Genomic DNA, 12,844 nt, shown 5'->3' with positions numbered 1-12,844 from the left:
CGATTTTTGTATGGTAAGTGTACACATGCAGGGAAGAGAAGAGACTCAATAACACACACGCGGAAGCCAGGGTATCCGAAGAGGACGGGTTCGTCGAAGTGTATATTACATTATCAACGGTTTCCCCGTGAGACGGCGACGAAACACGCATTGTTCGCCGCGGACGGTACCCACGAACTTTTAATTATTCATCGGCGTTATTGCCTTGGAAGTCGGCGGGAGGATGACGCATTCGGAGTCGGGCATCACGATTTGTTTATTTTTAATTCCGACGGTAACGAAAAAAAACAAGGTAAACGCATGATGACCCCGCGGTCCACGCTCGACCGATACCCACGGCGACGTTCGATACGCAGGTAGGTAAAACAAATGACACCGCGGTAAGAACAGACACCTTTGAAACGATCGGAGGCCGAGACGAGACAGGTAGTCGGTCGAGGACGGTGATTTCATCGGTTCATCTTGTCGGTGAGCGTACACGCACGATACACCAATACCGTCCACGACAAAAGTCTACCGTTTTTTTACACTTGATAGGATCGCCAAACGATACGAACGTAACGTGGTCATTTAGGTATAACATCGGAGTGACCGCCACCGTCGAACGGAGAGCCTCCTGACGTGTACAACCGAACAGAAAACAACGGAAAACTTGTACATCTGCGCGCGGCAGCAGCTGGTTTTGTTTATTTGTTTTATTATTTTTTTTTTTCTCTAAATATTCTTTTCGATTTTATTTCTCTGAGCACTTACGTCGAACGTCCGGCATATTCTCGTGATCCCGCCGCCAGTCACGTCCCGGCGATGCTGTGCGAAGCCGAAAATAATGCGAGCGCGAACGACCAGATACGCCGCATTGGCAGCCATGACGACCGTAGAACGTACGGTCCGATTGAACCGTGTGAACTGCAGTCGGTACCGCCGTCGCCGCCACAGTCGACGGCGCGTCGTCGGGTACCCGCGTTCCCGCCACCCGACCGTGTACTGTGATAATGATCACCTCTGCTGCAGTGATAAACGACCCCGAGCATCAGTGTGACCACGACCCGAAAAAAACGTGATCATCGCCACCCGAAAACAGCTGACCCGTCCGCGCGATACCGTCCGTTCGCTATTGATATCACGAAAAAAATTTTCGTCCTCCATCAAACGTCTTAAAGTGCTACTGCGATCGACCTTCGTTCCGAGTTTTCACTAGCTTACTGCGCACGAAAAGTTCCGTAAGTATAGAGTATTTTATGTCTACTAGAAATCGCTTACAACGGTGAATGCTCTTTCTTCCAGCTCACTAAGTCATTGATCCGACCGCCCAAAAAACGTATCTGTCCAATCGCTTTTCGAATTTCTTTAAAATTTCTAAGCTTTTATTTTCTTACGTATCACGCGCCCATTCCACGTTTCAATTATTTTAAAATCCATAGGAAATTTGGTTTAACTTTAAACCGATATGAGAGTAGATCATAACCAACATTATAAAAGTACAGTTTGAAACATATATCTAATACTAGAACATATTGACATTTTTATATATTTTGCTTCCACATTCGAGATCATTTTTGTCAGTTTATAAATTAATTTAAATTAACTTACAAAATATTTATCAAATGTCAACAAAAGTATATAATCACTGTTACCTAAAGTCTAGTGTTTTTAAGTAAAAAATTATTTTGGTATTGAATTAATTAAATACTCCTACTACACAGGTTAAAGTTATTAATATAATAATCGATATGAATATATCTTAATTAATATATATTTTTTTTTATTTAGGAAATGGGTGGTGAATTAGGTAATTTGAAATCTGATATTCGTGGTGTTATTACCACCAAATTATCTCCATTTGAGCAGAAAGCATTCCATGGAATCATATCCCATGGAGTACCCAATTCCATCAAACGGACGCTTTCCAATGTACCATTCATTGTTCCACCAATGATTATTGGATATCTTGTTTACGATTGGGCCGTTACTGAACATCATCATAGTTTAAGGAAAAACCCTGCTGATTTCGCCAATGACGAATAGATTTTTTTTTTTGTTATAAATCTATAATTTACGTATTAAATAATTATAGATAATAGAATTCTGTTTGTCAAACATCATTATTTCTAAAGCAATTAACAGTAATAAAATATTTTAACTAGTTGTAAACTTGAATTTATCAACAATGCTATGAAAAATACATAAATATACAAGTTTTAAAATGTATAAAATATTGAATTCAGTTTTTAATGTGACTAAAAAAAAAAACTTTTATTGAGTATAAAAGTAAAATTAAATTACAAAAATATTTTTCAAATAATGGTATTCTAATGTGTGATTTTCTAGATAAGAGAGTTAAATGTGTCCTAACATCAAAACCGACTGTTGTCATATAACAATATCAATTAATTTATTGTGCTAACATTCTTGAAACTATCTATTTAATAGATCAGAAACAATATTTTTTTTTAAACCCTATTAGTTTTAATTAACCAAAATGTCCTTGTGTTCTATTACCTTATTTTCATACTAAATGTTCATCATATAAAATTATAATCTGTGATGGTCTCATATTGTACCATGTGCAACTAACTGGTCTCTTATTCAAATTATTAAATATTTTTCATTAATTTTTTTTATTTTCATCAAATATTAACTGCCTATAAGTAGGATTGGTAGGATAAGAATAAAATATCTATGTAATTTAGATTTATTCTCACTTATTAGATCCTCTCTCTATTTTTGTCGATTAGTCTAGATGATGTGTATTCTGTTGATTGATCTTTTAAGCTGTTAAGTGCTTTAATGGTTTTTTATCATTTACTCTAATTCCTTATATTATAGTTTTATCTTTCATTATACAAAACAAAATAATCAATGATTATTTGTAAACAAAAAAAATTACAAATCTAGTAATTTTCTTAACATATTTGATACTTCCATATTTGTTCATGACTATTTAATTTTATACAACATAAGGAATTAAATATATACATTTCATAAAATTCTAAGATATAAAAGTGACCTATGGCTTTTTAATTTAAATAAAGCAGTATTAATGAAGCTTATATTTCTTACTAATTACGTTCATGTCTTAAAATTAATTAATACTATTATAGCTAAGTGAAATTTTAGTATTTTAATAATTACAGAACCCCATATTATAAGATTAATATAATTAATAGAGTTAATGAAAAAAATGAATTTAAAAACTCAAAATGCACTATGGGAATGTAGGTACTTTTAACATGTATAAACATGATAATTGAAATATATTTCAGAAAGCAGCCTACGCTATAGTTAATAAATAGACTTTCGAGCAACTATAAATAAATACATTTTAAATTATTTAATGTTACCTAACTCGAAAGTTTTTTTTTTTTTTTTTATTAAAAGGAAACTTTGTTAACAATTAGTTTCGACAATTATGTTTACAAAAATATTACATAAAGGTATATAAAATTAATGACAGAAAATATATTACAAATAAATTAAATTTTTAAGCCAGCCTAGTTGAAGAAGAATATAAGTGAGGTAATAATTGGTATAATTGGTGAAGAGAGGATGGATTGGGTGTCGAGAGGGACATTAAAAGAGTGGATTAGGGCGAAGAGGCTATTGCGTTGGGGAACCAGTAAGGGACAATGATAAAGTATGTGTGAGATATCGCAAATCATGGGATCATGAGCGTGTAGCATGCATAAAGGGGAATCATTGAGAGAAAGTTTATAAGAGTGTGAAGGTAGTAGAGTGTGTCCAAATCTTAAGCGTGAAAAAGAAGTAATCATGTTACGATTTAATTTGAGGTTGTGAAACCAAGGATGAGAAGGTATAGACGGTGAGATATTTTTGTACCAAGGGGCATAATTGGGTGCTAGATTGTTCCATTGGTTGTGCCATAAATTAGAAATATGAGATTTTAGTAAGGGGCAAAAATCGGTCCAGGGAACTCGAAAGTTATTTTCTAAAATAAATTTAACACTATTAAGTACAATAGAAGTATAACGAATAATATCCTCTGTTTTATTCATAACATTTAATCTTGACACAAAATTAAAAATGTTTAAATGAGCTATATATGTATGTATCATTAAATAATTTAAATTTTTATGAGTATACATAAAAGACCCTCAAATTTAAATGAAAAAAAAAAACATTTCCTCAATAAATGAAAAGTAAATAAATTATAAAATTGTATAATTTCATGTCATATATATTTTATTAAAAATCAATTGATAAGTATTTAATATTATATTTTTATTAGTTATTTATCATCAGACATATTATATTTATGTAAAAAAAAAAAAAAATTACTTGACTTTCATGTCGACTAGACCATTTTTATATACATAACAGCCCTAGTAGGCTGTTAGTACCCAAAGTGTTTTTTTTTTTTTTTTTAATTACTTTTTTAATATCTTCAATATAATATTAGTTTACAATTAAAAATTATATTATATTTATATCATAACAGAAACAATTTTATCAATGTATAAATCTCTAATTAAAAAAAATAAGTAGGTTTAATTAATTTAAATAGTTTACTTAAAATGTATTACAAATTTGAATATTTAATCAGTAATAACTAATCAAGACAAATTATTATGAAATAACTTAAATGTAGGTATTAACTCACTTAGTATACTGAATTAGGTGAATATTATAAATTATTGTTTCAGTTGCCATGGGTGAAAAAAATCAATAATAATGTGCCAGATACTAACATTTTGTTTTTGAACAAGTAAAGTTTAACAGTAATATTTTTCTATTAAAACATTTACAGGAAAACTTTAGTTTAATTATATATGATTCCTTATGTATATTTTATTTTATATTATAATTTAATAAAATATTAGCATGTAAATATATTTTTTAATGACCATCCAATGACGCAAGAACTGCAGAAAGAATTAATTTTGCATTCTAACAATGACTATTCATATTCTGGGTAATAGTAATGCATTTATTACATACATTTATCCATAAATTATTGGATTAATGATTATTTAGAGAGATTATTGGCCAGTACATGATGGAATTGCCTGTGTTTGATAACAAAAAGGTTAACAGTACTCCAAACCAACAGCGCAAGAAAAAAGTTTTAAAACCAATTCGTGTTCACACATTATCAGCCACCAGGCGACGACAATGTAGGTTGACTGCAATATTTATTTAAATTTAAATTTATTTTATTGTTTTTTAGGCATAACCAATTCACCATATCAAACAACATATACTAATCACCCTGGAACCCATTCAAAAACATCAAATTTAAATAATGTACTCAACGATGAGCATACTTTTAGGCTCAAACAATTAGAAAACAAGCTTGTTGAAGCTCGCATGAAAATACATGTAAGTTAATAAATGTAAACTTCATTTTTAATTTTATTAAACATATATTATATTTATTTAGGATATTATAACAGAAAATCGTTTATTAAAGACCTTAGAAAAAAGACATGAAAATGCATTATCTATGTACGAAGGTAAACAAGCCAAATTACCACAAGTGATTAAATCTTATGAAGACGACATTCGCATATTACAAAGTCGAATACGTCAAATGAAAATTTCATACAAAGAAATAGAAAACAGATATAAATCACAGAGCACAGAATTCCTAGTTTTACAGAAACAATATAAACATCTGTTAAATTTATCCAAGAATAAAGATCTTAGTAAAAGGGAGAAACTCTCTGACCAACTAGAAGAAGCACAACATACAATTAAACAACAAGATAATAAAATTCAGGTAAAAGTTTATTTTGTTATTTTTATTATAATATTTATATTTTTTTTGTTATTTTAATACATTATAATAAATTGTACTTTATAGAACTTAATGAAACAATTAGAACTTCAAAATAAAACACATAGACATCACATGAATTCAAAAAATATTAAAATTAAAGAATTGCAACTTGAAATAAAACGTTTGAATAATGAGGTCCAAAATCTGGAACCACATTTAGGTAAATTAAATAATAAAAATTCTACTGCAAGACAGATTTTTAGTAAAGGAATAACTGCAAGTTCAATAACCATAACACCTCGGTAAGTAAACTTAGTAACTCTTTTTTTAAACTTAACATATTTATAAATTAAATAGTGTTGCCAAACCTGTATCAACAATACACGAACAAGATGATGGAATTGATGAATCTTTTAACAAAACTAATAAGTCAATATCTCTTAAACCAGAATCATTACATAAAGAAAATGAAGATGTTTATTCAATCAAAGATGTTCAAAAAAACTCAATTAGGCAGATAAAAATTAATACAAACAAAACAATACCAAGTACATTGATAAATGATAAACCATATTCATTAAATATGTCCAGTAGTGGAACATGGTTGAATCGGGGTTCAACCAAATTATCAAACGTAAGTATTTATAAAATACTCTTACATTAAATATTAAAACAATTAATGTTATCAATTAATTAAATGTTAGGAAAAAAAATCAGAGTTATCAAATATACCAAGTAATGATTTGGAAAATAACAATGAAGAAATATCTAATAAACATTGCCAAATAACAGAAACATTGTCTATGTCTAGAACTCAAAAAGATTTACTTTTAGCAAAATTAAATCAAGTAAGCGAAGATAACTATGACTATGAAAACAATTACAAATCAAAATTATTAAAACAGTCAGATATTAAAAAATATTCATCATTTGAATCTAATGATTTAAGCAATGAATCTTCAATAAGTGATTGATTTTAAGACAAACTATATATATTGTATATTTGAATGTTCAACAATAAATATTTTATTTTTTGTTTTATGTATTATTATTTTTAACATTAGTTTTTTTTATAATTTCTGCTAACAATTTTGTGAATTCTTTTTCTGTTTTAGTTATATCTTCAACACAATTCTGAAACTAACAGTAAAAAATATGAATATTTAATTGCAATTTTTTATAGCAAAAATTGTACATAACAATTTACTTCTTTTTCAGCAGTGTAAATCCTTTCAGACATACTATTGAATACAGTTGTTGCTGATACAGTAAATGACATTTTTACAGATGATTGCCCTAATTGTAGGGCAGAATCCAAAGCACTTATTGAATCCTATACAAGATAATAAATAGAGTTTAAGATAATAATAATATTTAATAAGGGCCAGCATTATGAGTAGGCAACCAGGGCTTGTGCCCAAACGACCAGGCACCTAGGTAATATTATAATTTAAAGTAAGATTATTATTAAAAAATAATTTTTTTTCAAATATGATAATAAATCAGGAAATTTAGTGTTTACTTAATATATACATATGTTTCACAAAATGGTTACCATTTGATGATAATATAATTTAAATGTAAAATTATTTAATCATACTTTAATCTAAATTGTATAGATTATTCTAAATCAACAAATATATAACCAAGAGAAATTTTGCTTGACTAAAGTTTTTAATCATATTACCAAATAATGTTGAATTAAATATTACCTAATACTTAACTCAATATAATTTGGCGTTGGAAGTACATCTATTCAATCATTGTAACCCATCATTATTTACAATTTAAAATTTTTAATTCTAGTAATACTGTTACCAGTCACGAGAGTTTTTCAAAATTAAAATTATTAAATCATACTATAGTTCAACATTAGGAAACAAAAAAGTACAGCAAATTTTTCAATTTAAAATATGATAGCTCAGGCACTATATTTTGAAAGAATATAAAATAATTTGCTAAAATTAAAGGCAAAAAAAGTTCTGATTATTAAACAAAGCATTTTTTATTTATGCAAAAATTCCTTAAAAATACTAAATTTACATAATTGATGTATGATTACTATCCTTCAAAATAAAATGTATAGTACTTAAATAATTATTTAAAATGAAAATGCCAATATTTAAATGTGTACGTGTAAGAGCATAATTGTTTATTCGCCCAAAACATCAACTACTCTATCGCCGACCCTATTAATAATGTACAATATACTAACCAAATAAAACGTTTTAGCGTTGGTTATATCATATCGAGATTCCATTAAAAAATTGTCTAATTTATCATCATCAGACCATTCACTATTTTCTATAACAGCCATAATCTTTAACAATTCATCTCTTACATGGAAGAAACATAGTATAGTTAATAAAGTATTGCATTATATAAGTGAAAGAAATAATAATCTCATACTTATATTTTTGTGATGCATCCGATAGTGCAACTAATGCTATTGTAATCATCTGGCAAGAAACATTAACAGATAGAGTGCATGTTTGTTGCAACAGAAACTTGTGAGTGAACTGTTCAGGTGTTTGTTTCAGTTCCACCACAATTGGTTGCTGAACAATATTATCAGATTCATTGCCCGCAGTTGTTCGACAGTATACTATTGCTACAGCTAATCGATGCCATCCAACCAATCTTATAAATTTATTCTGAAACAAAACATACTTAAAATATATAAATAAAAACGCCCATACCAAAAACAACGGATAAAAATATTAACCATCGTAATATTATGTTCTGCTGGAAAAAAGCAATTCTCATAACAACACCTATTGACAAATAACTTCAATTCCTCTCGTCATGAAGAAAACTCTAAATTTGTGATCAGTTAAATTAAAAGATTAAAAATACACGACCAAATTGACCTCATGATTCTATTCTAAGGCCACGGAATAAATCAACCGGACAAATGAAAACCAACAGAAGTAATATGTACAAAATTATGACATTCTAATATAATGTCATAATATTATTATGATTTTAAACCGGTGCTGAGTGATAACGGATAATGTGATAAAAATGCACACGTGTGTACGACAGTGAAGTCGGTGACACGATTCAAAATGTCTTCCCAAGATCCTAAACAAGTGAGGGCGGAAACAGGATTCCCCGACGTGCTCTTGACGAAGTCCCCTTCGTTTATCAGCTAAGAAATGTCAAATTACATAGTCTTAAGTGGGTAGTACAGTGATTCCCAAAGTGTGCGCCGTGGTGTTTGTACAGGGACGCCACGCCGCTATGAAATAATATCTGGTTTAAAAATAAATTAGTTCCTTACGATTAGTCATGTTATGACTTGGAGAAGGGCGCCCTTAAAAAACCTTACTTCAAGAAGGGCGCCGTGAGTCGTGGGAAGCACTGGGGTAGTAAATAGTTATTTTTATCAGTGGCACCAGTTTATGAGGATTCTCAGACACGCATGGGCTAATCACTTTTTTTTCATTCTAGGTTTCGTCAAAAATAATAAGTCAACGTCCGTCAACTTTTATCGCCCACATAAACACTGTAAACATAAATGTTACGTCGTTCGCAGTACAAGTCGTAACTAATAATTTTATAATGAATGTTGCGCAATAAAACTAGATAAATTCTACAGTTATTAATACTTAGTACTATTATGAGAAGCGCATCTAGCTCTACAACGCTGGTTACAACGCTGGGTGTGCTACAACACCAAGGAGATGAATATCCCACAACACACAAATTTATCTTAAATTTTTAACTTAATTTAATTTAAACTAATATATTTTTACGTCGATAAAGTATTTTAATTAGGAACTTTTAATAAAACAGAAATTGAAATTTTATTTATTTTCAATAGCAAACAACAATTTTACAATGCATTTTATAATTACAACTAAGCACATTAGTGTTTAGGTAATTTTGATATTAAATTAGCAATCATTTAAAATTATATTCAACTATTATGTATTTACTTAGTTTTTTTTCTTCGACCCATTCCGTTCTTGCGGTATCACAATATTTAAATTATAGGTATATAGCTATATTTAGACATGATACACTGGTTTATATTGGATATCATTCGTATTCTCGATTATGCTACTGTGTACGTGCAGCAATGTCTGTTATGGGTCGTTACAAACTGGAAATATATGTATAATTAGCTAACAAACGCTAAGCGAACAAACTTCAATAATTTGAAAACGTCGAATAATTTTATCAACTTATGATAGGTAATTAGCCATGGCTGTCCTTTGTTTGGATGCAAATAATGACGGTTCAGCACAGTATGAAGTCCTAAAATATATTTAGTTACATAATAATCAAAAATATATCAACACATACATTTGATATAGATAGAGAAAATATATCGGTTCGGAACATTTTCACAGGAATAATAACACTCGAGTAGTTGATTAGTATCGTCTGAAAAATATTGAATGACAAGCCAAGGCTAATTGTAAGTTACTTGAACATTAAAAACTGCTTGCCATTATGAATCGTAGAATAAAAACGCTTTAATTCAACATAAACATTGATGATTTTATTTTTAACTAGATCACCCATAAAATTGTCAAGCTTTACTGTGGTCCAACACAAACCGTACAGTTTGAAAACACAGACTATAGTTGTATATGTTTGTGCCCTATGATCGTACCTGTAGGCTATATTGCATGATCAGGTTCTAGATTATAATTAATTTTTCTTCTAAAAAAATATAAATATAGAAAAGCAACTCATGTCAGTCCGCTAATGATTAAAATATTTGACTATATACCTAGCACTTAGATTATTCATATTAAAATAGGAAAAAAATAAGTGAAAACCTATAGTTTACAAATAAAAAATGCAGCAAAAACAAGTGAACTCCTATTCAAATAGGTAGCTAAAACAAAGTTCACGTAACTTTATAATATTAACAAATCAAGTTTCCTTCCACCAGAAATCTTAATCCATACTAAATTGTACCGATATTCGATACCTATTATTTTTATGTATTTAATCTATATTGATACTATTATATATTCTGTATAACCAGAAATTGACCTGATCAAGTCGTTTCAATTCTGTAATTTCACTAAACTATCATGTGCGTTGTTTTGAGTTGCAGTAGTACACTTTTGCATGGCAAACACGATTATGAAAAAAAAAAACTCAACAATAATATTTTTGCAACAATAATTCATGCGTTCTTTGATAGTTACTAGCAGTGTTTCACTACGTTGTTGGGCATCAAGTGTGGACATAGACGGTAATTGAACCATTATGGCGAAACAGACATCGGAAACGAGTATGAAGAGGTCGAACGTAGCATGTATAATATAATACTATGTACACCAACCATAACGGTGTTGCAATACACTTAACCTTTTAACCCGTGCTTCCACTTCTAGTGTTCTCGTGCACACATTATTGTGAATATTAGGTACACTACAAATCACAATACAGGTACCAGTTAACCATGCCTTATGGAAGTTAAAACGTACGGACGGATACAAATGGCTTCGGTATCGTCACAGCAGAGGGATGGTGCCTTCCTTCAATAGCCTAAAATCCTCGGATAAATTAACTAAACCCTGATTTAGTAATTTTAAGTTGTGACTTATAACTTATGTGTAACTTTAGACCTAAAGTGGTTGATACTAGAAGACAGAGCTTTAAAGAAATTTTTCAATCAAATATGAGGCGCATAGAACTAGAACAGTCTAACCCACAATAGTGTAATTGTGCAGGACGGGCATTTCAAGTTTTGACAGTTTTTCATCTTTTTTTTTCTTATTAAGCATAGGCATATTACTAGCATAAGGCTGGGCCATTTTGGTTCTACAATTATGTATCATAATCACAAATCCAAATACAAATAATACAAATATGTGCTGCTATTTAGTAAATAAATTTTTTTGTGGGTTAGGCCGTTCTGGCTCTATGCGCCTCATATTTAAAGATGCTTTACACGATTTAAAAAAATATTCGGAAAAAGAATGTTATCAATATGTACTTATTAAATAATTTTTAAAAAATATTGGACTCTTCCCATAACAAAACCCTAAACCCATTATTGAATCACTGTGCTTTTGTATACGTTGTACTTCGACGAATCCTAATAAGAGTTATATTCAAATCCGGATTCGAGTATTCAGATATTTGGAAAATTCAGATCTTCGAATTTCATGTTCATCCTTAATACAACAAACTATGTCGATCCCGTTCGTATGTTAATGCACAATAGAAACGAACAGTGCCAAATCCATCGTTTTCGTCAAAAGACTAAAACGCGAAAACACCATTCGTCATAGTGCGGTCAGATGATTATCATAATATTCACAACCACCGCAAACCATTGGTTGGTGCCAAAATGTTGTACGGAAGAAAAACTGTTTGTACTTAAGCAATATTATAATATGCTCTCGACTGTTGGCTGCCACCTTCACTGCTCCGTGGCGCATTTGAATAGTATTCAAATTGCTTATAAACAAAAATATGGTTATGACCGGATATTTTCATGAAAAGTATTATCATTGATTAAATATAAATTATTGTATATTTAATCAATGGTGTCATGTATATTTCGACGGGATTTTTCGGGTTTTATTCCGCAAGTTTTTTTTTTTTTTTGTTGCTCCAATGTAATTTTCAATATGTTATGTTATACGATTAACTTCAAATATTTACATTTCACGCGTCATATTATCTAATGTAAACAATATTTGGTATTAATGGCCGTCGACAGAGGAATACATTTCCCATATTATACTGTTTTACTTTACGATTTGTTCGTCGCAATAGGATACGCACTCGATTTCTTTTCAAGTCTTAAATCGATAACCGTTCGTTTTATGTGAAATATGGAACGTTAAATATATTATAGCAAACAGTGATGTAGATAATCTAAAAATTAAAGTCATCAGCAGTGTCGCATTTAGACATTTTGTGTCTTGGCGCAAAAAAAAATTGGCGCCCCTCTAAGGGGCCTACCCACGGAAAATATAGGAGATAGATCCTTATGAACTTTTAGATATTCTAAAATCAATGCTATTTTTGTGTAACCAGCACGCTACCGCACGCCACACTCAATACCATAATAGGTACCTACGCCGTATTATTATAAATAACTTATGTTTATTGATATTATCACAATAA

At 30.1% G+C, this 12,844-nt stretch overlaps 4 protein-coding genes across 5 annotated transcripts in view; 2 read left to right on the top strand and 2 right to left on the bottom strand.

The window, feature by feature from the left end:
- The window catches only part of LOC112690574 (calcium uniporter protein, mitochondrial), an 80,906-nt gene extending 79,895 nt beyond the window's left edge, over positions 1-1,011 (bottom strand). Inside the window, exon 1 of one of the 2 annotated variants that reach the window (XM_025564609.1) lies at positions 754-1,011. In XM_025564609.1, the coding sequence (XP_025420394.1) occupies positions 754-867 (114 nt within the window). In that variant the 5' untranslated portion in view covers positions 868-1,011. The remainder of the gene's footprint in view (positions 1-753) is intronic. The other variant, XM_025564610.1, reaches the window with a different exon arrangement.
- Positions 1,012-1,121: 110 nt separating this feature from the next.
- On the top strand, positions 1,122-2,151 carry LOC112690575 (cytochrome b-c1 complex subunit 8). The gene is made up of 2 exons (XM_025564611.1): positions 1,122-1,220; positions 1,771-2,151. Exon 2 carries the CDS (start codon positions 1,774-1,776, stop codon positions 2,023-2,025), a length of 252 nt encoding a protein of 83 aa, XP_025420396.1. The 5' UTR covers positions 1,122-1,220; positions 1,771-1,773; the 3' UTR covers positions 2,026-2,151.
- A 2,640-nt stretch (positions 2,152-4,791) lies between these two features.
- Positions 4,792-6,773, top strand: LOC112690595 (lebercilin-like protein). The gene is made up of 7 exons (XM_025564642.1): positions 4,792-4,930; positions 4,993-5,132; positions 5,186-5,337; positions 5,399-5,737; positions 5,822-6,039; positions 6,095-6,371; positions 6,442-6,773. The coding sequence occupies exons 1-7, from the start codon at positions 4,869-4,871 to the stop codon at positions 6,709-6,711; spliced, it is 1,458 nt and encodes a 485-aa protein (XP_025420427.1). The 5' UTR covers positions 4,792-4,868; the 3' UTR covers positions 6,712-6,773.
- LOC112690596 lies at positions 6,749-8,900 on the bottom strand. Its single transcript, XM_025564643.1, has 5 exons — positions 8,463-8,900; positions 8,147-8,391; positions 7,953-8,073; positions 6,945-7,070; positions 6,749-6,877 (listed from the first exon to the last, which is right to left on the bottom strand). Exons 1-5 carry the CDS (start codon positions 8,463-8,465, stop codon positions 6,776-6,778), a joined length of 597 nt encoding a protein of 198 aa, XP_025420428.1. The 5' UTR covers positions 8,466-8,900; the 3' UTR covers positions 6,749-6,775.
- Positions 8,901-12,844: the final 3,944 nt, after the last annotated feature.

This window comes from Sipha flava, unplaced genomic scaffold (assembly GCF_003268045.1).
Source record: "Sipha flava isolate LNK unplaced genomic scaffold, YSA_version1 50_pilon_pilon, whole genome shotgun sequence".
NCBI lineage: Eukaryota > Metazoa > Arthropoda > Insecta > Hemiptera > Aphididae > Sipha > Sipha flava.
This window is presented reverse-complemented; position numbering and strand designations above follow the sequence as displayed.

Bases quoted from the DNA above. Each gene is read 5' to 3' on its own strand.
- LOC112690575 (XM_025564611.1), top strand. From the start codon at position 1,774: ATGGGTGGTGAATTAGGTAATTTGAAATCTGATATTCGTGGTGTTATT.
- LOC112690595 (XM_025564642.1), top strand. From the start codon at position 4,869: ATGACGCAAGAACTGCAGAAAGAATTAATTTTGCATTCTAACAATGAC. The intron at 6,040-6,094 runs GTAAGTAAACTT...TAAATTAAATAG, and splicing joins TCAATAACCATAACACCTCG to TGTTGCCAAACCTGTATCAA. The intron at 6,372-6,441 runs GTAAGTATTTAT...ATTAAATGTTAG, and splicing joins GTTCAACCAAATTATCAAAC to GAAAAAAAATCAGAGTTATC.
- LOC112690596 (XM_025564643.1), bottom strand. The intron at 7,071-7,952 runs GTTAGTATATTG...TATCTTGTATAG, and splicing joins ACGCTAAAACGTTTTATTTG to GATTCAATAAGTGCTTTGGA. The intron at 6,878-6,944 runs GTAAATTGTTAT...TTTTACTGTTAG, and splicing joins TTTACACTGCTGAAAAAGAA to TTTCAGAATTGTGTTGAAGA.